General features: G+C 39.4%; 1 protein-coding gene across 1 annotated transcript; it reads left to right on the forward strand.

The window, feature by feature from the left end:
* Nucleotides 1–4,837: 4,837 nt before the first annotated feature.
* On the forward strand, nucleotides 4,838–27,871 carry LOC137287713 (carbohydrate sulfotransferase 15-like). Its single transcript, XM_067820102.1, has 8 exons — nucleotides 4,838–5,133; nucleotides 17,531–17,672; nucleotides 18,438–18,657; nucleotides 23,168–23,293; nucleotides 23,796–23,952; nucleotides 24,269–24,419; nucleotides 27,340–27,487; nucleotides 27,690–27,871. Exons 1-8 carry the CDS (start codon nucleotides 4,838–4,840, stop codon nucleotides 27,869–27,871), a joined length of 1,422 nt encoding a protein of 473 aa, XP_067676203.1.
* The last annotated feature ends 118 nt before the right edge of the window (nucleotides 27,872–27,989 follow it).

Raw genomic sequence — 27,989 nt, forward strand, 5'->3', positions numbered from 1 at the left:
ATCTGTGATACCCTAGTATTTTTACTGCCCATCATGGCAGGTTTCATTTTTCATTTTTCTTATATAAATTGTTTTCGTCGCGATATGGCTGAGATGTTGCCGATGTGACGTTAAATATTAACTCACTCTAAAGCGTCGTCAGCTGTCACGTGGATACTTGGAGAATGCTAAATACATTTATGAACTACACAACAATTAAACAAAGTAATAGTACTGTCGTGTATCCATCGTGATTAACCTTAGTCAATGACAGAACAACAATTCATGTCATAACAGCAGTCATGTTTATTCCACCACCCGCATTTCAAGGGACATCACTCTAGTTGACGCTAGCATTAGAGCTGGCATTAAGTCTTACGGAGTTGTCTCCCTTAGACTGTTAACTTTATATATTTCTAAGTGCCATATACTACACTATTTAAAAGGCCGCACATAAACACATACCACTCCGGGATTTCACCCAAATTTGCTTGCATGTTCATGTGATAATGAGAAACAGTGATGATCACTAAACAGTCAAACGTATGAGATCATCATCCTACCCGTGAAGGTCCCGGGGTAGAACAGGCCTTCACCAACCCATGCTTGCCATAAAAGGCGACTCATCTTGTCGTAAGAGGCGACTAACGGTGGTCAGGCTCGCTGACTTGGTTGACGCGTGTCATCGGTTCCCAATTGCGCAGATCGATGCTCATGTTGTTGATCACTGGATTGTCTGGTCCAGACTCGATTATTTACAGACCGCCACCATAAAGCTGTAATATTGCTGAGTGCGGCGTAAAACTAAACTCACTCACTCACTCACTCACTCATCCTGAGGATTCCTAGAAATGAAACTGACACGTGATGATTGACAACATGTTAGTTTGACTTCAACCACACATTTCTTGTACACCTTGTCTCTCACATATATATAAAGTGCCGAATTGAAGACTCGAATTTGATTTTCTCTCTCTGTTCTCAATCATCATTGCAACTAGCTTTCTCCTCACGTCCCGAACTCGGGTACTGAAATCCCCAGAAACACGAACCTCGCATTGTGCCCTGCTTTGCGATCCTCTGAGATCTGACGTGCTGCAGTGAGTACTTACTGTTTATCCTTCCAGGTTCTTCCCTGCTCTCTTGCACCCGATCTTGTGAGCATATTCTATAGGTACAGACCCAGTCCACCCAGTTTCCATAACGACATTCTCACAATCAGTCTGTTTTAGTCTCGTTCAGGGGAATGCCATGAAATACCAAAACATGTCTGATGTATTTTGCTATAGTTTTCAAGACTATGTTCATCAGAACCATATTATCTTTTCTAAAGTAGCATTTATCTTTCTAATTTGATGCTAACAATGTTTTATTTATTACATGGTCAGAGTCTTACATGGAATCATCTGTTTTGCTTTTGCTGTATATTCCCTGAGAGCTGTCAAAAATATTATCTAGACAGAAAAGGAAGTGATGGTATTATTAGACTGGAAAATATTATGCTTTAGCATGGAGACATTGATATGTGTTCTTAGCAGGAGATTTTTATGCAAGAACTGGTTATGAAGAAATTGACTATATAGTTGATGATCTGATTTGATGATCTCCCCTGTAAAGATGAATGTTTATCTTTCAAAAACTGTGCTTCAAATGCAATACTGCTTGTGTGAGATGAAACAATATGTCCTAGGAGATACAGTCGAAACCTGATAATTAAACTTTCAAGGGACTCGTGAAAAGTTGTTTACTTGTCAGGTATTTTACTTATCCAAACTTATCCTTATCTGCAAATGACAGAGTAACGGACAAGATTTGTAAGTAATATAACATGTTTTATTGCACCGGCCTACCCACTGATACTCCCAAGCTACATATAGAATGATTTTAACAATGGAGTTTGGACAATGCTGTGACAATGCTACGACGTCATGAATTTGACGTCACAATGCTATGGTAACTGCACTGCAGGTCTAATGACAGAACCGAATGTAGCACTAATGAAGAGTGAATAATATATCAACGCTCGTTGATAGAAGTACAAATATCATCATATTTGTAACCTTTTCAAGTCTTGGTAAGATATCATAAGATCTTCTATGATTTTGACAACTTTTACTACAAGTGAACTTCCAAAGACATCGTAGTTAACAACTGTGGAACACTACTACTGTGGCATCTCATATCCACATTTTTAATTTGAAAATTTGGGACATTGACAGCGGTTGTACAAAAGAGTAGTTTACAAGTGGGCATACTGTAGAGGGCATTCCATCAACAATAGTAACTGACTAAGCAATACCAGTAGCTTCTGGGTCATAGTCATTCAATAAAATCAGGCTCTTATCAAATATCGATAACACATGTTGATCAGCTTACAGAGTAAACATGGGAAGATTAACCATTCCACATTTCCATTTCAGTAAATCATTTAAATGGACTGAAAAAAAATGTTTATCTTATTTTCACAGCACTATCGACAGCACAGGATGGTGCTACACAGTTCACTTGACATTAACACACACCTAACACTACAAACACCCCTAAGCCCACCAAATAACACCAAAACCTTTAAAGCCTTATGCATATTTCTTATCCAACTTAGCATTTTAAATGGCTTTAAATCCCATTATGGATTGTTCATGAAATGTTGAAGGGGAACTATTTACAAAGAAGGGGATCAGAAATCAGGTGGAATTAAACAGCAAACTACACGAGAAGTAAGCAGGTCACAGAAGTGTATATTCAACAACAGACAACACTTTCATTTTACTATGAACAGTACAGAGATATATTTACAAGAAAGCAGGATGTTTTCAGTCCTCATAGATTTATCTGAGACCTTGGACTCAATGCAGCATTTACTTGTAAGTTATGTTTTTAAGAAGAATAGGGTAACTGTAAAAACATTTAACACTTTCAAATTAACGTGCTCAGAACTTAGATAATCTCTTAACACTGGAGTGGATTGAGTGAAATATGTCAACTGTTCCGTCTGTTGGCAGAAGACATGGTCGTATGGTTAGTCCAACATTATTTGTATCATTTCATAATGTATATACATATATGATGAAGCAGTCAGTATGCAAAGGGATATTCGTCAGTGACTTTTGAAGAATTCACAACATTGGTATTCAGTGAATTCAGGGTGTGGTAATTAGGGATCGTCAAGATGACCGAGAGATGACATTACAATGGCTTTCAGTTACAAATAGTTTCTACATGTAAGCACATGCTGACGTATTCACTACATTGGTATTCAGTGAATTCAGGGTGTGGTAATTAGGGACCGTCAAGATGACCGAGAGATGACATTACAATGGCTTTCAGTTACAAATAGTTTCTACATGTAAGCACATGCTGACGTATTCACAACAAGTAAACTAATATAGAGTTCGCCTAATTCCTATCTTTCACAGCAAGCTTGAAATAGTATCTTTCTGATTGATAAGGACCATATGTAAATAACAAAAAATGAAATTACCAGATCACTATTCTTGACAGATCATTATTCCAAGAATAACACATGGATCAGATTTATGGGGTTACAAGAATGGATAACGTTTCGAGGAGATTCATCGTGAATTTTGCAAATTTATTTCGAGAGTTGAACGAAATCACGTGACACATGTAATCAAGTATTCATGTAATATGTGTTTGGAGAACTTGGACGATATCCCTTAGCAGTATTTTATATGAAAAAGTGAAATTGGTTTGGGCTGATAGTACTGCATATGCCAGACGACAGACACAGGAAACGGTGCTGTGAAATGCTTCCTTGCTGAAGCTTGCTGGAAGTCCTGGACTTGTAACATCGGGAATTTAGTATTTTCGTTTGGATTTGGCCATACTTGGATTGCAGAAGATGTATACGTGCGTTTTAACTATATTTACTCAAAGACGTATAGTTACATAAATCAAGTAATAGTGTAAATTTTGACATGACCGTCAATTTCAAGAGAAAATTAACAATTTTAAGGCCCGCGATACATATCACGATACGGGAAAAAGTATTGATGTATTCCCCGTCCGATAAAGTATCACGATTATAATTATCGATACTACGATATACTGTCGCAGCTCTTTTTCTTAAATTCAAGAATCATCACTGAGAGAACTATATATGTAAAAAGTGGTGAGGAAAACATAAGTTTTATTACTAAAACAAGAAGATGGGATTACACACGAAAAGAGGAGAGTGTTTTGTAAATGCTGTACATGTGTATTTGGTATAGTGGAAACTAAACGTGTATGTATTGTTGCATTAATGATCGGCAAAATACATACATACATACATACATACATACATACACACACACACACACACACATACATACATACATACATACAATACCTACCTACATACCTACCTACATACCTACCTACCTACCTACCTACCTACCTACCTACATACATACATACATACATACATACATACATACATACATACATACATACATACATACATACATACATACATACATACATACATACATACATACATACATACATACATACATACATACATACATACGCTTCTGTAATATGTGACGAGAGGCACACTAAGTGTTACATGAGGCTGACACGGGAAGTTCATGCGTGCATATTCTCGCCCAAGTAGTGGAGGCCTTTCCATGTTTCTCATTCCATGAAAAAAAAAGCTCTTATCAAATATCGATACTACACGTTGATCAGCTTACACGGCGACGATGAGAAGATTAGTTATGATTAATGGACGATTTAAGAAAATGACATTTTATCAATACAAACAACATATTTCAAGATAACGATAGAGGGTTGTATCGATGACTTTAATGACTTTTTTTATATCACTGAATTCACTGTCCCTTTTCGGAGGAACATGATTGTCAAAATTGATGAAAAGCATGCTCAGTTTGCAGACCTTGCCTTTGAATGTCTCGTTTGCACCCCCGTCATGAGAATTCCCATTGATCTCAATGTCCTTGGCTTTCGCGATCTCTTGCCGCAGATCAGGACAGTACCAGGGTCCTTCACCTTGGAGCACAGCCTTCTGACACTCTGGGTAATGCAGGAGGGTGCAGCAATGGGGACCTACACGTTCTCCAGAGACGTTCTTGATGGGTTTATATCGGAAGCGTTTACTGGAACTCCTCCCAATCCCTGCCAGGACTGCGTGTAGAGGGCTAAAGGGTTCCCACAGCTGCATAATGCAAAGCTGAAATTGTTACCACCAGGCCGATTTGATATGATATATTTTATAATATCAGCTAGACGTTTTACGAATTTTGTTCGGTTATTGATAACACCGACGCACACAGACGATAACAGTTATTGACAATCTGTAGCCCATTTCTATATTGTACCGCTAACGATACACTAATTATTTCCGGTCCTTTGCAGACAGGTAAATATGTAAGTTTTCATGTATACATTCATAAATTTACAACTGCCATGAGCACAGTATGGCTGAAAGAATGCCGATGTGACTTCAAATTTTAACTCACTCACTGGATGATATCGACCATGCAAATAAGCCATATTCCTATGCACATAAACAACAACCCCATGCGCATAGTATATATTCCCAACGCTCATCAACGATAACGCCCATGCACATAGTATATATTCCCAATGCTCATCAACGATAACGCCCATGCGCATAGTATATATTCCCAACGCTCATCAACGAAAACGCCCATGCACATAGTATATATTCCCAACACTCATCAACGATAACGCCCATGCACCTAGTATATATTCCCAGTGCTCATCAACGATAACGCCCATGCACATAGGATATATTCCCAATGCTCATCAACGATAACGCCCATGCGCATAGTACATATTCCCAACGCTCATCAACGATTATGCCCATGCGCCTAGTATATACTCCCAGCGCTCATCAACAATAACGCCCATGCACATAGCATATATTCCCAACGCTCATCAACGAAAACGCCCATGCACATAGTATATATTCCCAACGCTCATCAACGATAACGCCCATGTACACAGTATATATTCCCAACGCTCATCAACGATAACGCCCATGTACACAGTATATATTCCCAACGCTCATCAACGATAACGCCCATGCACATAGCATATATTCCCAATGCTCATCAACGATAACGTCCATGCACATAGTATATATTCCCAATGCTCATCAACGATAACGCCCATGCACATAGTATATATTCCCAACGCTCATCAACGATAACACCCATGTACATAGTATATATTCCCAACGCTCATCAACGATAACACCCATGCACATGGTATATATTCCCAGTATATATTCCCAACGCTCATCAACGATAACGCCCATGCACATAGTATATATTCCCAACGCTCATCAACGATAACGCCCATGCACATAGTATATATTCCCAATGCTCATCAACAATAACGCCCATGCACATAGGATATATTCCCAACACTCATCAATGATAACGCCCATGCACATAGTATATATTCCCAACGCTCATCAACAATAACGCCCATGCACATAGTATATATTCCCAACGCTCATCAACGATAACGCCCATGCACATAGTATATATTCCCAACGCTCATCAACGATAACGCCCATGCACATAGTATATATTCCCAGTGCTCATCAACGATAACGCCCATGCACATAGCATATATTCCCAATGCTCATCAACGATAACGCCCATGCACATAGCATATATTCCCAATGCTCATCAACGATAACGCCCATGCACATAGTATATATTCCCAATGCTCATCAACGATTACGCCCATGCGCCTAGTATGTATTCCCAATGCTCATCAACGATAACGCCCATGTACACAGTATATATTCCCAGTGCTCATAAACTATAACGCCCATGCATATAGTATATATTCCCAACGCTCATCAACGATAAGGCCCATGCACATAGTATGTATTTCCAATGCTCATCAACGATAACGCCCATGCGCATAGTATATATTCCCAGTGCTCATCAACAATAACGCCCATGCACATAGTATATATTCCCAACACTCATCAACGATAACGCCCATGTACACAGTATATATTCCAATGCTCATCAACGATGACGCCCATGCACATAGTATATATTCCCAACGCTCATCAACGATAACGCCCATGTACACAGTATATATTCCAATGCTCATCAACGATAACGCCCATGCACCTAGTATATATTCCCAACGCTCATCAACGATAACGCCCATGCACATAGTATATATTCTCAACGCTCATCAACGATAACGCCCATGCATATAGTATATATTCCCAACGCTCATCAACGATAACGCCCATGCACATAGTATATATTCCCAACGCTCATCAACGATAACGCCCATGCACATAGTATATATTCCCAATGCTCATCAACGATAACGCCCATGTACACAGTATATATTCGAATGCTCATCAACGATAACGCCCATGCGCATAGTATATATTCCCAATGCTCATCAACAATAACGCCCATGCACATAGGATATATTCCCAATGCTCATCAACGATAACGCCCATGCGCATAGTACATATTCCCAACGCTCATCAACGATTATGCCCATGCGCCTAGTATATACTCCCAGCGCTCATCAACAATAACGCCCATGCACATAGCATATATTCCCAACGCTCATCAACGAAAACGCCCATGCACATAGTATATATTCCCAACGCTCATCAACGATAACGCCCATGTACACAGTATATATTCCCAACGCTCATCAACGATAACGCCCATGTACACAGTATATATTCCCAACGCTCATCAACGATAACGCCCATGCACATAGCATATATTCCCAATGCTCATCAACGATAACGTCCATGCACATAGTATATATTCCCAATGCTCATCAACGATAACGCCCATGCACATAGTATATATTCCCAACGCTCATCAACGATAACACCCATGTACATAGTATATATTCCCAACGCTCATCAACGATAACACCCATGCACATGGTATATATTCCCAGTATATATTCCCAACGCTCATCAACGATAACGCCCATGCACATAGTATATATTCCCAACGCTCATCAACGATAACGCCCATGCACATAGTATATATTCCCAATGCTCATCAACAATAACGCCCATGCACATAGGATATATTCCCAACACTCATCAATGATAACGCCCATGCACATAGTATATATTCCCAACGCTCATCAACAATAACGCCCATGCACATAGTATATATTCCCAACGCTCATCAACGATAACGCCCATGCACATAGTATATATTCCCAACGCTCATCAACGATAACGCCCATGCACATAGTATATATTCCCAGTGCTCATCAACGATAACGCCCATGCACATAGCATATATTCCCAATGCTCATCAACGATAACGCCCATGCACATAGCATATATTCCCAATGCTCATCAACGATAACGCCCATGCACATAGTATATATTCCCAATGCTCATCAACGATTACGCCCATGCGCCTAGTATGTATTCCCAATGCTCATCAACGATAACGCCCATGTACACAGTATATATTCCCAGTGCTCATAAACTATAACGCCCATGCATATAGTATATATTCCCAACGCTCATCAACGATAAGGCCCATGCACATAGTATGTATTTCCAATGCTCATCAACGATAACGCCCATGCGCATAGTATATATTCCCAGTGCTCATCAACAATAACGCCCATGCACATAGTATATATTCCCAACACTCATCAACGATAACGCCCATGTACACAGTATATATTCCAATGCTCATCAACGATGACGCCCATGCACATAGTATATATTCCCAACGCTCATCAACGATAACGCCCATGTACACAGTATATATTCCAATGCTCATCAACGATAACGCCCATGCACCTAGTATATATTCCCAACGCTCATCAACGATAACGCCCATGCACATAGTATATATTCTCAACGCTCATCAACGATAACGCCCATGCATATAGTATATATTCCCAACGCTCATCAACGATAACGCCCATGCACATAGTATATATTCCCAACGCTCATCAACGATAACGCCCATGCACATAGTATATATTCCCAATGCTCATCAACGATAACGCCCATGTACACAGTATATATTCGAATGCTCATCAACGATAACGCCCATGCGCATAGTATATATTCCCAATGCTCATCAACAATAACGCCCATGCACATAGTATATATTCCAATGGTCATCAACGATAACGCCCATGCACATAGTATATATTCCCAGTGCTCATCAACGAAAACGCCCATGCACATAGTATATATTTCCAATGCTCATCAACAATAACGCCCATGCACATAGCATATGTTCCCAATGCTCATCAACGATAACGCCCATGCACATAGTATATATTCCCAATGCTCATCAACGATAACGCCCATGCACATAGTATATATTCCCAACGCTCATCAACGATAACGCCCATGCACATAGTATATATGCCCAATGCTGATCGGCGATAACGCCCATGCACACACAAGATCATCTACATACACATGAAAGGTAAACCCAGTACATACACAATACCCCACTGCACTAAATGATAACATATCCGCTCATAAACGATTCCTCCATGCACGCAAACAATAACCTGACACATGAAAAACAATATCCAACGTTCATATAAAAGATACCCCATCTGCAGACCGATGATAACTCCACACTACATAAAAATGTAACCCATATGCTTATGAAAACGGTAACCCACATACACATAACTGATTACCCCAAATCCACATGAAAGGTGACCGAAATGCACATACAAGACAACGAACATGGTGTTACGAATAAAAATTTGCCGTGACAAAAGGTGTAAGATAAGAAATCCCCTCAGAGCCAGCTAAATACAACATTGAGAAGTCTGATAATTTCAATAAGTTGTATTCAGCGAAAAATAAATGCGTAGTTACACAATAAAGATTTCATGCACAATGCTACTGCGTCAAATCTAAAGTAATGGGTCACAAATATAATGTCAACTCACCGAAGTCTCGGTGTGAGAGTGAGAAACATGTCTTCTTGAATTTAACACAGCGATCGGTCAGGCAGCGGTTATGTAGGTCAAGCGTGGACGAAGATTGATGATGGCTGAATGATGTATTCTGGTAGCCTCCCGGAAGTAAACAATTAATCAAGGGAGGCAACTCTAGAGCACTTCCTTAAAGGCCTGCTGCCAAACAGCACTGAACATTTATGATACGAAATGTGACCCATGGTAATTATCACTCAAACACCAAACGTTGTGACCCAATAGTAATTATTTCTTAATCAATAAATCAATTTACACGAAATACACCCACGTAACAATTTACAAAAAAAGGAAACCCCACTGAACATAAACGATAACCTATAAAAGGATGCTTACACACAAATGATCACCCCATACGCATAGTGTTTGAATGGATGAGTGCGTGAACATTGTAAATCATATCGGCAATATTGCACCCATATCGTGACTATAACAAGTTATAGATTTACAGTAATTGAATGTAAATGAGGAAGAACAACTAGACTATCACATGAATTAGTTTAAAACAAGCATTGTCACTAAGGTGACATAATCCCCCCGCCGCAAATTATCAAATCAGACTAAAGTAATAAAAGTGAAGATGGGAGTTTAAAATTAACTTTTTTGTCTTCCACATATTTGCATCGTAAGAAATGTTTATCAAGTAGTTTTACAGCCCAAACAAAACATATTAGAAGTACCTAATTTACCTTTTGCGTTATATCGATTCAAAGTTGCTACATTAACAGACAGGTCTATGTCCACAATGAACACACCATTGCTTACGTCCCTTGGAAATAACTTAAAAATTGGTGGCAACATGATAAACGAATGACGTCAGTACACATTAGACCTATTTCACGTGTTGCAGGTATACGTGTGGTTCTTTCGTCTCGATGCGCAGACTACAGTTTTAAACCACCTTATGCTTGGCCGTTAGCTGGCTATGTGGTCTGTTCTACACTCTTACCTTGTACCACAAAATGTCGCAACGTAACCAAATTGTATAACATTCAACCTCAGTCAGTCGTCTTTCCAACCAATAGTCACTTCTGTCCCAAAAGCTAAAACGCACGTAATATCATGCACTACATCTTGGTTGCTATTGGTGAATGTGAAGGCATTCTACGTTTGGTACATTGCTAAATAAATCGTACAACACATGTCCTTCCTCTTCGACCTTCATTTTGATGTCGAAGCCATATCCAAATACACCTTGAAGATACAATTCGCACTTTTGGATTATTCTTTTGGAAACATTGACCTTTACATGAATGTCAGGGTGTATGAAATGTGTAAGAATAGAAATATAGAAATTGTTTATAAATAGCATTTAAGAGAAATACTGACACAGTAGGAAGAAAATCCAGAGAACCGTTCATGAGATATCCGGCTGAGAAGCTTAATCGTCAAAGTGTCGCTGTGGCCTTGTAAATTTAGCTCACCAAATCCACTCCGTCCCGCGCCTTCCCTAATTAAAGCTTGGTTATAAGTATGCAAAATATCCAGTAGATGTCTCGATGACAAGGACAAAAAGTTAAAGCCCCCTTGTGACCTTGAAATGAAGGTTGAAGTTACCAAACCTGACTGGGACCCCTCGCATACTGTGATAAACGTAGGTACCAACTATGAAAAGAATCTGGTCAACGGTTCTTAAGATATTCAATTTCGTACGCACGTACGTACGTATGAACGAAAGGACGGAGCCTAATACTCTATCCCCCGCTAAACGCGAGGCGGGTCATAACTCTTAATCAAGTCAAGCCATCTCAGCTATAAATGGCAATACATTATAAACTCAGGTTATAGGTTGCTAACAACTGAAGGTAGTAGATCACGATAATAGGAAACATGGGGATTTACAGTACATTTCCTTCCTTCATGGATTCAAGCTTGAGATGTTAGCAACATTTGACAATCTAACTATATATTAACATATCATAATTGTATGTATTGCTGAAATTATTATCTGCTCGACCAGGTTAGGATCTTCTACGGAGACATCTTGTTTATGAGAAATAGGACCTTTTCGTTAGTCAACAACATATACTGATGGAAATGAATAAGAAAAAGCATGAGAGTACAAATGTTCATTTACTCATTACCAAGTTTCTTCACAACGTATGTATTGCACTGGTGGTGAAATTCACGTTCGTTTTTTCTCTTATTCGTTTCCATGGTTGTTATAATTCCTTGCAACAGTGTAGCACACAATTTCTATTGTAGTATGAAGTATGACCATTTTTAAAAAATTCCAAACAGCCTGCAGTCACACATTTAACACAAAAGGAACTGCAATCAGATATAACATTGTTTTTCTTAGGGATAGCATTCCTCATACATTACATATTCATATGGTCTAATTTTTTAAAAATATGACACGAAGCAGTGCTTCTGTTTTGCTTGATAATTGTTCTCCATCTTCACTGGAAGTTTGTCTTGCACGATGTAAATTCGGATTTCATATTGGTACGACATATAAACCATTTCAGACATGGCACGAGAACCATCTGTTATTGCACCGGAGTCCATGGTCACTGTAACGTTGGGAGGTAAATCAAAGAGGAAGTCATCAGAAACAGGCACATATGACGTCATATCACGTTAGGCCCCTCTGCTTATTATCCGTCGGGTGTTTCCGTTATAGACGGAAACTATTTTGTATTTATTGTAATTTAAGTGAGTAAGTGAGTTAAAATTTATAGTACGTCGGCAAGTTGTAACTTCACCATGAATACATGTAAACTATAAAAACCTGTTGACGAAGGACAGTGAAACGACCTAGACTATCACTATTCTACGATTAAAATGGTTGAAAGTCTAAATGTACTTAGAAATGTTTTGGGACTTACGTACCCTCTCAGGAGGACAATAATTTTACAGTACTTTAACCCCCATCGAGGATACAGCCACGAACAATCTTAATTACTAATTCAAACTATCAAACTATTTATCTATTTACGATTCATTTAACAAATGTAATTCTTGTAAAAAAGCAATAATTAAATGACAACTGTTATTGTTATCCTTCATAATTTGCGATTTAAAGCAGTTATCCCCTGTGATAGAATGTTCAACACAGTCAAGCAAAACATGCTTGACCGCGATTCTTTCCTCAAAAGGGATAGAAACCGGAGGATCCTCACCTTTCAATAGGCATGCATGCGTATACCTTGCATGGTCAGTACGACATCGTAGCTCGATGACCTCTTCAAATCTGGACTGACAACCCACGTAAGCATAACCAATGTAAGGTTTTGTTACATGTAGTTTATTGATACCAATTTGGGTGTCCCACCTCTTCTGCATCAGATCGCGGAAATAAGATCTAATGGTAGCTTTATAATCAGAGTATGGAATAAGAAGTGTTGTCACAGATTTGTTGAGTGCTGCCTTAGCAGCAAGATCGGCCATCGTGTTATCAGAAATGCCTACGTATGCCTGGGTAACCAACAGAAGACGATGTCGTATAGGCCAGTAGCAAGATCATTATACAATTCAATAATTTTAATTAAAAGTGGATGTTTACAAGAAATGTTTGTAACAGCCTGAAGGCAAGAAAGAGAGTCTGAATAGATTATATACTGTTTATGTTTAGGGTGTCTTGGAATATATTTAAGAGCCGTTAATATAGCGTTTACTTCAGCTGTGAAAATATAGCTGTTATCCGGCAGTGTAGAAGATATTGTTCTGGATCTAATGACAGTGCGTCATCGTCCGGTAAATAAGGATTCATAATTGCTATATTTATGTTTGAATTAATTATATTCTTGTTTATACTGTAATTCATTAGTTTCTGATTTTTAAATGCAGTTAATGTTAGGTCCACTTGTGGCCTAACCAACTGCCAAGGAGGTGAAGAAAGAAGACGGGAAGGGGCTATAATATCCAGATCAATACTGGCAGAAGAAATAAGTGGTTTTATTCTTAAACCAAAAGTCGGAACAAGACAAGATTTCTTATAGTATAAATCCTCATACAGAAGATGAAAACACAGTTATATGCAGGGTTTGACTCATTGGAATGTAGTTGTGTTACATACTGTAAACCTAATTTCATACGTCGCTGCTCAAGAGATGGTTCGTCAGCCTCGACAGACTGTCAACAGGTGAAGTTCGAAAGGAGCCAAGACAAAGTCTTAGACCTTGATGATGGACAGAATCTAATAGTTTTCCCTTCGTCCACCGACACAGGGTCGCAACCCACGGCAAACGGATTGGTGGACCAAATATCCCCCCGGGTCCACATCGGGGGAGAACGGCTCTCAGCGTTACGAAGCACCCACCACGAGAAGGTGGCCGTTCTCTGGTGCCCTATTGTGATTTTACAAAATAATTGTCCAATTGTATTCATGAAAGGTAACTTTAGAATGCCTTTACGCGGATGAAAAGTCTTGTTTTCCATAGCAACTTCCTTGAAATGATTGAATCGAGGACACAAGAAATAATATAATGGACAGGAGGGGTGTTATGAATGAAATATCTGGTGAGTCTTCTACGACTTTATATGTTCGGAAAGTATGGTATAATACAAATAGTTAGGCAAGCCAGAAAAGGGAGGACACTTTCATGTGTTCCCTTTTTTGTTTCCATGAGTATGTATATTGCAATTAAATGACGACGTTAGATTTCTTTTGAGTTTACTGTGATTACGGTTCCCTTTGTATCACACCACACAACATGAACATCGATCCATGCAATTGTGTGTGTGTGTGTGTGTGTGTGTACATACATACATACATACATACACACACACACACACACACACATACATACATACATACATACATACATACATACATACATACATACGTACATACATACATATATGTGTGTGTGTGTCTATACTTTTAGTATACATATGGAAATTAATTAAGCAACACCAAATTCAAAGACACATAAAAACTTAACAAAGTTTAACGAAGTAATTTTGATGATTGATTATTCAATTTTGATGTATTGACATACAGCATGAGCTTTTCATGGGTTGATATGACGCGCGTGAAGCTTGCACAGCGCACGTGCATTGCTTTAACCTCAACTTTCGAAAAATGCACTTTTTCCCTGGGGTGTTTACAAGCGCAGGTTGTCGATTGCATTCGGTTTTTCATTCATTTCAATGTCATGGCACGTAGGAAATTATCAGAGGCCACTCGTTGGCAAATAATCGGCATGAGGAATGCTGGTATGTCTCTAAGACAAATCGGGACTCAAATCGGACGACATCATTCCATAATTTCAAAACTTTTGAAAAAATACCGGGCCACTAATGAAGTTAAAGACCTGCCTAGACCAGGAAGACCCAGGAAGACCACAGTCCGGGAGGACAGAGCTTTACTGAGACTTGTACGGCGCAGGTCCTTCGACTCGAGCTCTCGGTTGAGACAGGAGTGGCTTCCAGGGAGACCCATCTCGAACAGGACTGTTCGGAATCGTCTGAAAGCTGCAGGATACCGGGCAAGGAGGCCAATCAAGCGACCCAGACTGTCTCCAGCCCATAAGGCAGCCCGACTGGCCTGGTGTAATGACCGTTTGCACTGGAACATTGCCTCTTGGAGGAAGGTCCATTTCTCAGATGAGAGCCGGTTCTTGCTGCACATGGTGGACGGTCGTACTCGGGTCTGGAGGCAGAGGAACACAGCAATGGCTCCACGGAACATCCAGGAGACTGTGGCCTTTGGGGGAGGTTCCGTTATGGTATGGGGGTGCATTTCCATGAACTGCCAGTTGGATATCATTACCATCCGTGGCAACCTTAACGGTGTTCGTTACCAACAGGAGGTTCTTGACAGGGCTGTGGTACCTCATTTTGAGAACCATCCTCTGGCAACGAGACCCATATTTATGGACGACAATGCTAGACCTCACAGGGCGCATGCTGTAAATGATTTTTTGCGGCAAAATGCAATTGACAGAATTCCATGGCCTGCCATGAGCCCTGACCTCAACCCCATTGAACATTTGTGGGACTTTATTGGCCGTCGTGTGAGGCAGAGAGACCCACCAGTCCATAATCTCAACGAATTGACGGCTGCCCTGCATGAGGAGTGGAACAGGATCCCCCAGAATCAGATCCGGAGACTCATCCAAGGAATGAGGAGGCGTCTGGAATCGGTGGTGCGTGCGCAGGGAGGACACACTAGATATTGATGAAAGTCGGTGTGCAGACTCTCAGATGACTGTTCTTTCTTTCCATGTGACATTTGTGTTAATACACCTGACAACAACGTCTGTGGATGAATAGTAAATTGTGTCCATTTTTTCATGAATTTAAGACAGTTTTAAGAATTTGGATTTCGTTGCAATAAAGCAAAGTCTTGATACTTTTTCCCTTTAAGTTGTTTGTCAGAGATCGTCTGTTGAATAAAAAAGTGTCAAACTATATCAACCCGGCAGATTTTGATTGTCAGAACACTTCAAAGTTGCTCCAATAGAAAAAATTGGGGTGTTGCTTGATTAATTTCCAGGTGTATATATATATATCTGTTTGTGGAAACGTGGCTCATGGCAATAAATAACATTGGGAGATTAATGGCTCCACCTGACCTGATCGCTGCAACCTTATGCAGCTGTGTGTAGCTCTAATCTGTCTTCATCAGGTATATGGTAGACGCACGAATACGTTCAGATCGTCTGGTGACATCCTGGGTAAGTGACTCTGTCCAAACGTACCTCATTCAGCCCAGCAGAACATATATATCCTATGTGCGAGATGGATGTCATATATTTGTAGAATCCGCTGGCAGTTCTGGTTGCTTATTCGTCAGGGAGTTGAGAGTACTAATTTGAATAAATACGGCCGGAAAACAAAGGAACGTCTTTTGAGCAGATACGTCTCTCTGGATAAGTGTGATACGAAAACATTGAAATATTGGTATAGAGGCAAAACAGTTAGTCGTGTTGGAGCAATAGAGAGGTATCCACTTGTCGGACAGCGGTAATTTAAATTTCTGTTTAAACTTTGTATTTATCCCAGTTTTTTTCTCAACAGCTGTTGAAAGTAGGTTTTCTTTCATTTTTATTGCTGGTGGAAATATTATGTACAATCTTGATTCATGGATCAACTGCTGCAAAGTGAGCTACTTGTAATTAACCCAAATGTCTTACAAACAGTTGCTGTTTGTGATCGTCTTTTGTGCTGAATGTTTGTCCACGTGCTCTTAAACAGTGCATAATAACATATACATCTTCTACTGCAATGTTCATGTTAAATCCCCATGGTCTCTAGTGTGGTGACCTACCTTCAGTTGCTGGCGATTTATAGTCCGATTTTATACGGGTTGTTTTGAAACGAGTTATTAGTTTTTATTAATTTGTAATAATCTAGTTGATATATTGTCCTTCGCTGACATGCTTTTAAATAAGCATGAATATATCTACTCTTAGTACATAACGTTTGGTCGTCACGATATGGCGGGGATATTGTCGATGTGACGTTAAATATTAACTCACTCATTCACTCAAAATGCATGTATCCTTTCCTAGCCAGTCATGATGAAGGTCACACACGGACGGTGGATGTTACTGATTCTGGTTGCTTGCTCTTCACTATGGCTTGTGACCCACCTGTGCAATAGAACGACCATTTATGACATCAAGAACATCTTGTCTTTACATGGCTACCTTTCTGAATCTAAGAAAGTAGACAGTAATGCAGAGGAGCATGGCATTCGATGCGTGGGACAACTGTCAAACACGGCAGAGGATCTATTCTGTATGGTATGTGAAATGTTAGCTTCTTCTGGTTGGAGTCAGTGAGTTGGGAGCTTACGTCGGTTTTTGCAGTATTCCAGCAATACCACGGTTGGGGACACTGGAATTGGGCGTCAGACATTGTACTCATGCCTGCAATCGAATCAAGATTTCAGGTAATCGGACTGAATTTCTATGAACGTAAGGTACGGATTTACTTTTCAAGAGGTGCGTTGAGGTAGCCCGGTAGTAGTGTTTGGTCGTCACACCGATGGCCCGGGTTCGATTCCCCCATGGGCACATTGCATAAATACCTTTTCCCATGTCCACACGCCATGATATTGCTCGTGTATTGTTAAAAGCGGTGCAACACTAAACTCACTCACTTAAAGGCATAAATATTATACGCCCATACTGTCCTCTCATCCAATAATGTGTACCAAAAACACAGTTCACAGACGCTTTATCTCACTGAAATAGCTAAGGATTTATCAATCGCTTCTTTTGAAGGAGAAGGCGTGTAAAACAGCATTGGTAAATCTATCATAATCTTTTGTTTCCCAAACCAAGTGTGCACTAGAAAAGAATATATGAATTTTAGGGCGTTTGAGGCGATCAGTGATTCATAGACATTCAGGCATCACAATCAACCATGTTAAATTGGCAACCATGTGTAAATGTCCATTCGCTTCATCAGTTTACGTGTCGTTAGGAACCAAAATTTCTTAGTAAATCATACCATGTGAAAAATATGAATGGTTCTATTACACAGTGTTGTGTCTTCTATAACAGGACAGACCCAAATATCTGCCAAACCTTAAAAACCCCTGCTGGTACGCAAAGGAGAATGGGAGGTTTCGTCTCAAGTGCGTCCCATACTACCATATTCTTGGAGTGTGCAAATCAGGGACTACCGACCTCGCCTACCGCATAAGGGCCCATGAACACGTCCTCTCCTGTAGTGATTGTGTTAAGGGGAAGGAAACGTTCTACTGGTGCCGAAGAAGATATGGTAATTCCATTATATGAACACTTCTGTAAACAGACTGGATAGGTTTACTGGCTTTCAGAAAGTAGTGGCCCATGCATACAGGTACTTGCGTCTTCGCAGTATGTTTGTAGATTGACATCTCAGATACTTGAATGTATTATCAGTGCAAAAGGGCTCACAGTTAACATTACTCTATTTTATAACGCTGATTCAAATAGGGAAGAAAAGAACTTCCGACCGTACTTAGAGACTAAAGACTTCAAATTGAGACTGTGCTAAGCACATGGAAACAGATACACACACACACACACACACACACACACACACACACACACACATATATATATATAGCATATATATATATATTTGAAAGTATCGATACGTTACCGTTGACCATAGCAAAGGACCTTAAGGACCCTTAATGGTTTATTGTAGGGAAAGGTGGGGGTTGTGTGTTGGTGATTTTTATGGAGGCCTATCCCTAAGTTAATGTGTACAAATCGATAACCCCCTTACCTTAGCAGAACAATGTGGGAGATCCCTAAGGAATAATGTAGACGAAAAATAAAGATTGTGTATTAAGTGAAATTCACATTTCGTTGTCGTGTTGATAACAGGTTGCTCAGCTTGACCTGATCAAGTGAATACTAATGCAATGTCTGACCGTGTCACAACTGCACAATTGGGTCTATAATTGTCAAGGGGTGCGCTTTTGTCAGGTGATTGTTAACATGCCCGAAGAATCAAGACAAGATCGACTTTTGACATCTTAGTGTTGAGAACTCGTCAGCAAAGTCCTAATTTTCTATAATCAATTCACTGGTTTAATGTTGCCTATATGGGCTTCATGGCAGCAATGACAGCAGTGAATCGGATTTTGAAAGTAACTGACTCTGACTTAACGTTGTAAAGTTAGTGAACCAAACTAGACAGCTGACTACTGTAAAACCAATGCACTTGAAATATGAAATGATTGCTTTCTTCAGAAGAGTTGTTTTCCGGGACAAGTTGTGTAACGAATCCATGAATGCATGTTTCACAGGAACACAACGATAACAGCATTCTCTACTCCCCTATTTAACGAAGTTAACTCGATCAGCCGTTTGTGCCATTTGTCCACCCTGGTCATGCAGCTGAACAACCTGTATGGTCATATAACATTAGCAAGAACGTTCATTTTTCACATTCTGAAGGTCAAATTAGTATAAATGAGCAAGCGCAATGTCAGTATCCGGTGTCACATCCACCAAGTGCAATGACAACCCTGACGTTGAAGTTAACATTGAAGAATCTTGATGAGAGCATAATGGGTCTTCTTCCAATGTGTCAATATCTAGTACTGGAGGACCTCTCCGACTCATTCGGCAAATCACGGATTGGGATCTGGGACCCGTTACACTAAGCCTTCTTACTGCTACGACATCGTAGAGCAGGTCATAGACTACCTCTTACCTTTTTATCCGTATCACAAAGACCTCGTATATTTACACTGTGCCATAAACAGCCCCGATTGACCTGTGCTTTAGGGGGGTTGTAAACACTAAAAGGGTGGAGTCAACGATTATAGTACTATAAGTGCTTAACACGCGCAAACAAAGAAGACATTTTTGAAGATGCTGACATGATGTCGAGATATAGATTTGCTAGTCATATTGTTTTCAATCGGTGCAGAATGTTACAGGCCCACCTAACAAACGTACACGTCGTTCACGTGTTATTTCGACCCCCCTGCAAGTGTGGTGTACATTGAGGTATTTGGCAAATCGGGGATCCGTCAATCCGTGCGTTCATGTGCATTTGTCTTTTCTGGAGTTTCACATTCACTATTTCTTCACCAAACTTGGCACATAGATATGTCTAGTAGTCTCCTGCATTTATGTAGTTTTGGATTTCTGAACAAAATATTTGTGGCGTTTCCATGGCAACAAGATTGACTGAAATTGGTGGTGGTACTCTTTTTCCGGATGAGAACTATATAACCATTTAAAGTTTCTTTACCAAACTTGGCACCATTGATAGATCTGGTGGTCTACTGGTGCCTTTTGGCAGTTTGGATTTCCGAATTGAATACCTTTTGCGTTTCTATGGCCACAATCTTGACTTACACTGAAATTGGTAGTAGTGCTTGTGGATTTGTGAATACATTTTTTTGTGTTTCCATGGCAACAGTTTTGTCTTAGATTGAAATTTCTGGCAGTGCTCTTTTCCTGAGAAGAACTAAAAAATCGTTCAACGTTTCTTCCCCAGAACTAGCACACTGTGAAATCTGGTCCCATTTGATAGTATTCGATTTCTGAATATAATATTTTTGAGTTTCCATGGCAACAATCTTGGCTTCAACTGAATTTGGTGGCAGAACCTTGAAACCTTTCAGCACTCTCCATCCATTTTGTTACATAAACACAAAAAACATTTAACATAATCATAACTCATAGACAATGACTTTGATGGCTTGTTACTTATTTCGTCATCATTTTTACTGTCAATTTTAATGATTCAGTTCAGTTTGCCATGCTGAAATTCAAGAAGATTCGCAGGTTCCCGTTCTGTCTTGCTTTATGCATTCTGACATCACTCCCTATTCCCTACTCTAAATCATTAATACAACTGGTACGTTTACTTTGAAAGTTTTGGGACTTACGTAGGGTGACATTAGGTTTACGATACTTTAGCCCCCTTTGATGATACAGCCACTAACAATCACAGATGCTAATTTATACTACCACTGATAAGATTACATTTATCTACTCACAAAGCAAGTTTTTGCATTTACCCAATAATTCTATGTCTTTAAAAAACACAAAACAAAAACAAGCACTAACTGACAAATAACAGTATAAGAAAGTAGATCGTACATCCGTGATCTGTTGGAAACTAAGTGGAACTTCTAAGTAGGCATTAATAAATTACATGCAGTTAAACGAACAATCGGTTACAACTAATTCAGTTGTTAGTGCTGATTTGAAGAGGTCATTATGCGACTATTTCATATTGGCCACAGCAGGTGTACTCATAAATATCTGTTAAAAAGGTGAAGATCAAGAATCATGCTTGAATGCATTGATTGTTCCATTACAAAGGATAAACATCTCAGTATCAAAACAATGAAGAATCTGTTTCATGCTGTTATTTATCATTCAATGCTTGTTTTGTTTTTGTTTTTGTTTTTTTTTTAAGAAAAGAAATAGAATTATTGAGTAAATTTTGAAAACATGTTTTGTAATATGTGTTTTGATATGTTTTCAATTTCGGCTAATTTTTTAAATTATCGCCAGTAGCTGAAGGGATGTTGTAATTCAATCAAGGAGCCATGTAGATAGCAAAAGTAATATAAGTTCCCGTCGTATGGTGATCTACATGTACCTTCAGTTGTTGGCAGTCTGCAGCCTCTTCTTATGTTATGTATTGTTTTATAATACATACATGCACTTTATTATCGCCAAATTTGTGCTTGTCATAATATGACTGAAATATTGCTGATGTAATGTTAAATATTAACTCACTCACTCACGTTATGCGTTTCTATGCAACAAAGTACCCCCATTCAGTGTACGACATGGATTTGGGACCTCATCGTGCAACATGGATACGACTTCTTTGTGAAAAGGTGGTAAAGGAGGTTGGAGGAGAGCCGTACACATGGCTGTATGGGCTACGACCTCCTAAATTTAGGAGGATTTGGTAAACTTCGGGTAAGGACTCTTGGCGAGTAGAGTTGTCATCGCCTCTTGACAGGAGAAAATGGCATGTACATGATTTGACTATGCATTGCCATCCGTGAAGACGGGCCTTGTGTTCAGAGTATGGCATCAATATAAGGTACAACAACCCTGTCTCGAATGTCAGTTATGTAACGTTGTCCATTTATATTTCGCCTGATCGTCACAAGGTCAAGTTTAGAGTTGTCTGTGAAGCCACCCTACATCTTTAATGAATCCCCGTCAAGTGGTACTTGTTCGAGAATATTCCGCTGAGTACATATAGTCTAACATGAGCTTGACCATCAGTGATGGCCCAAAGAATTCACTGGTTTGCTGACGTTTTCGGGGTCATCGGCTGACAGTCGATGGAACGCAAGTAAAATCTCTTACAAGGGCGCCCGGAAACATGCCAGCATTCAGAAGACTAAATAACTGACTACATTGCGAAATGACGAGCGCTCGAACTGTACGTGATGATATAGGATCGTCGTTTCTAAAATCCAAAAGGTTAAAAGAACTAGGCAGACATAATTATGAATATATAGCTGCACATCGGGGGTATACATGGTGCGTTACTCTTTTAAATGTGAATCATGGTTCTAGGCGCCAAATGTTATTACACTTTTACAAAAGATTCAATGAAAAAACTAGTATCGAAATGTCAGTCTCAATTGCCCAGACTCCAATAAGCGAAGTAAAACAGGACATCAGTCGTTCTTTGACTATGCATGTTTAGTTAGATAATATTTCACTGCAGCAGGATATGTAATTGCTTAATGATAAAAAACAGAGTATGATTTACACATTGATCTTCGATGACTTTTTCACAGGTTATGATGTTAACATGAAAAGTATGTCACCGTGCAACTTTAGCTGCTTTCAAGATAAGTTTGCTGAAGCCGCAAAACGGATAGAAGAGACAAGTAAAGAAGCAGGCTACCACACCTTGATCACAGGTAATAGACGTGTTGCATACACATGGTATAATTCAGTGGACAATTTAAAAAGCCGGCGTGGAATCATCGGGGAATGCCAACTACGTTATGAAAACCCCATTCCCATCGACTTTGTTGACTGGTTGATGTTTGGTTAACCCCACACTCAGCAATATTCGAGTTATATTGCGGCAGTCGAGTCTATATTGCGGCAGTCACTAACCTGTATCTTCCCGCTTATAATTTCCAGTGGCTCTGTTTCTGTAACTATTGAATTTTCTGAATTAGAATTGGTCTTCAGCAAATCATGCTTGTCCTTTGGCTTATTGAAAAACGTGGCTGATCGGATGGATGGATTTGGGTGAGAGGTGCATATAAGCATGTAATGTTCACTTGGTTGAAGTCACGTCTCCTTCATAAAACCGTCAGAATCTGAAATGGAAACATCGCTATGAACAGGAACACCCATTATGAAATGTCCATTATAGCGTCGTTAAGCATACTCAGTGTCTCGTTTGTCTAGGTGACGCAACTCCGTCAGATTTTAATGACTTCCGAGGTTGGCCAAAAATACCACAAAATGTAGGTTTGGAAAAACCAGTGGTTTTGACACCCCATCTTATGAGACACGTGTATACAGATCCAAAGTTCATCCTTATCTTAAGAAATCCAGCTGACAGGTGGGTGCTTGTTTTATGTTTCAATCTTTTGCATCCAAACCAACAAACCTGACCATGTGAATTTTCTGTTGATGTTGACAACAATGTGATTAACGAGATTCAGGAAACAATGTGGCAAACAATCTTTGCACTACAGTATTGGGAATAAAACAGTAACTTAAGTAAACAATAAACTTCTATACGTCGTATTTATCAAGTCAATTTTCTTGAGTTTCAGCTGAAACCCTTAGTATCACGTCAAAAGAAAATACCTCATAATGCACTGACATTCCGTAATTTCGTTATCTATTCACACGTGTATACCATATGGTTGCAGACTATATTCTGACTTCATGATGATGAGTGGGAGTTCAGCTGCAGATTTCCATAAGGCTGTGAGTAGAGATATTCAGATCGAGGAAAACTGCATGAAGAACTACACTGTGGAGCAATGTCTGTACAGCCTGGACATAGCGAAAAGACTTCGGGTAGGACATGTCTTTTGACTTGTGCCGTCAGAAGGACAATGCAAAGAAACGTCCCTTCTTGAAAGTTTTGTAAAGGTATTCCCACTGAACTGTCAAAAGTATCTCGTTGCTGTCGACAATGTTAACGACATGGGCGTGAATGTCATTGTACATTTGTTTTATGAAAGGCACCTTAACACATGGACCAATCATTCTTGGATGGATACCAACTCCATGCCAAATGCCTTGGAACTAAGAGAACCACTCTGTAGGAAGACTGCATGCTGTGCAGACTATAGGCACTTGGTAATGCATTTACCGTCCTCGTAAGAACCATCTTCTGGTCACCAAAAGCACCATTGATAGACCTAGGATAATGAATAAAGATTTCATCAGGTGCTACAGGAAGTGTACAACGAACAGTTGGAAGCCCCCAGAAACGTATGAGTACTGAGACAGTGCATTGGCATTTGACCAGCATGGTCCGTATGAAATCCCCATAGTCACAGATCGTCACTGTCTGTGACGAAGATTGAGGGTGGAATTGGTCATACAGAGCAATGGTCATGATGAGAATCACTGTGTTGTATCTAAAATCGATTATTTATAGATCACATCATATATATTTGGAATACTGCTGATCCCGGTGTCCGAAAACATATAAAGCAGAAGAAACTGTGGCGACCAGATGAAGAACGACCAAGGCCGACGATTGTGGATTTGCTTTCGTGAAACAACTAATTCGCTCCATGAACAGAAGATGCATGACTGTAATTAGAAGATAAATAGTTTGGTTCGTTCAATTTCCTGGATTCATTGGAATTCAACACGAAGAATTTGTTAAAATTCGACAACATCAGCCAGAGGTTCTAAACACTGAAATTTGGAATCTTGAATTTCTAATAATCCTGGGAACTGAACAAACCTAATTATTTATCGATATTGTAAACCAAATTGACTTATTTGTAGTGAGAAGAGTTTTTTTTCAAGGAAATCTTTGAATGTAGCGCGATCATAGGTCGCAGTGCGGTTAACCTCTCGAGGTTTACTTCGCTGTTGCCCCAGAGACAAGAAACGACATAGGAAGGGTCACGCTATTATCTACAGGACGAGATGTCATGTTCGAAACGAATAACTGTCAATATAACACACTAAACTATTCACTCAGTGTTTAATTAAACTTGATGAGTAGTATATTACATCTATTCGCGTTAATCAAAATCACTGAAATACCACTGTAATCACAATGACAATGAAAGAATTCCGTTTATGCTACTCTCTCCACCACGTGTGTCTCCAGTCCAACGAAGGATGACCACATGGATTTGATCGTGTCAAGTTAGCCCTACTGTTGATTATCGAAGATGACATTTATATAACGGGTAGAACTGTGTATGCCCTGGAACATTTCCAAGTGCGAAGAGAGAATAGATAATGAAGTTCTGTGCAAGTGCGAAGTGGGCCTAGATAATGAAACAATGGCAACGGAGAATGCAATTTCAGAATAAAATGATATTATCATTCAGAGTTAGATCAGATGAAAATCATGTTGAAAGGTGTTTTCTTTAAACAATAGCTATTTTATTTTTAATTCTTTGATAATTGTGTTCAGAATCCTTGTGACATTCTTTGTAACTTCCTTTTGTTTGTGAAACGTTTCACACGTCTGAAAGGTTTAAGCCTCAAATGCTACTTTTATCAGTTGCTTTCGATAATGACCCGACAATTATTTTCCACAGGACATTCTTATCAACCTCAGCAAAGGTGGAGCCATTAGCGATGGAATCTCCAATTTAAGAGGAAAAGTCGGAGTTCTGGGATTAGTGACATTTGCAAGATCAATATCAAGAAACATCATAAACTTATTCTTTGGATGAATGATAACTACTCTTTTAGCTTGAAATGAAAATATATGTTTTTGAAGCAAAACGTTTTTGAACAATTAACGGTAATAAATGCAAACCTAAACTCGTCACAACATAACTGGAATAATGCAAAATAAATAACAACTCAACTCTACTGGAGTATTTTAAATACACTAATACATGAGATTTGCAGAGCAGTTCATTTGTCAATAAAGATTATCGAAGGATATTATTTCATGACAATACAACCAGTTCACTGTTACCTGATCATGATTATGTGCCGTGGGATTGTACTCTCCATAATCTTTGAATAATTCGTCCAAGAATTTGTTGCCTTCGAAGATTCTATCAAAATCCCAGAGAAATGTATTAATGTGCACTGTTGGTTTACAATAATCAGTAATAAACAGTGGTCACGGGGGATAGTGACATTTTATGCTCATGTTCGTATCTATTGTGCTGATTGACTTTCTTATTGGCAACGATTGGCGCAATGTTTTGACATGCGATCGTAAGTGTTAAGTTAAACATACTTCTGAACTTGTGTTCGTCTTTTCTTAACTTGAGACTCTTACACCTAAGTGACGATTTAAAAGGTTCAGTTCGTAACCTTACAACCTTTCAAATGAAATGGTGAAGAACAATGTGCAATCTTTTTGTTGTGAGGGGCGATAACTCTCCTTTTGAAATGCAATAAGGGACGGTCCAAATGATTTCACCGCCTAATGATTTAAACTGCCATTTCGCGATTCATTCTTGCAAAATATCCCAGGTATATCATATAATCATGGAATAAATATTTCAGGACATAACACTTGATATATCATCGTAAAAAGGGAAATATATATGGTCCATGCACCAGTGTGAACGTTGCCGGTGAAGGTGAAGGCAGTACTGGTTAACTGTCTCTAACTGCAATAGTACGAGTAACACGTACGGCACATATGCGCTGTCAGTTTGATTGGACCATCCGGATCAGCGCACCTGGCTGATTAGTGAAGGGAAGGTAAACTGAAAAAGATCGACCGTGTAACTGTACGTTACCTCAGATAACAACATGTACTTTTCATTTACAGACGCGTATATACCTAGGGTGTTATTCCGTGTTCATGCGAGAATGGCTGAAGGTTTTTCCCAGAGAGCAATTTCTCATACTGCGAACAGAGGACCATGATCAAGATCCGAAAGCTCAGCTTGCAAAAGTATTCAACTATCTTAATCTGAGTGAGTTCCTTTAGTTCCCGATCCACAAATGTACACTCAAGTTGTCACCCTGAGGAGAAGTGCTCATTGTGACGGCTGAAAGGATAATATAATCCTCATTCTATCGTCCAAACACGTCCTAGATCACCGGATCAATTCATTTCCTTACCATGTACTTATTCCCACCTGAGGACAACTCATTCAAAGTGAAAATGTGTTTCAGATTACACCCAGGAGTGGATAACTTCCATTGCCAAATTGCCTCATCAACATGCCAGTAAGAAGAAGATACTTATGGGACCTATGCTTGAAAAGACCCGTGTCCTGCTGGACAATTTTTACAGTAGATACAAAAAGGATATGGCAGATTTACTCCAGGATAAAAGATTTCTGTGGTTGACATAATTTAAATGCTGTTATAACTTACGCAAAGACAATTATATGAATATACATTCTGAATAATTTTTGTAATTTTTGTAAGTCATAGTGGTATCATGACCAGTTGCTTGTCAGAGCCTAGTTC

The sequence above is a fragment of the Haliotis asinina genome, chromosome 6, assembly GCF_037392515.1.
Source record: "Haliotis asinina isolate JCU_RB_2024 chromosome 6, JCU_Hal_asi_v2, whole genome shotgun sequence".
Lineage (NCBI taxonomy): Eukaryota > Metazoa > Mollusca > Gastropoda > Lepetellida > Haliotidae > Haliotis > Haliotis asinina.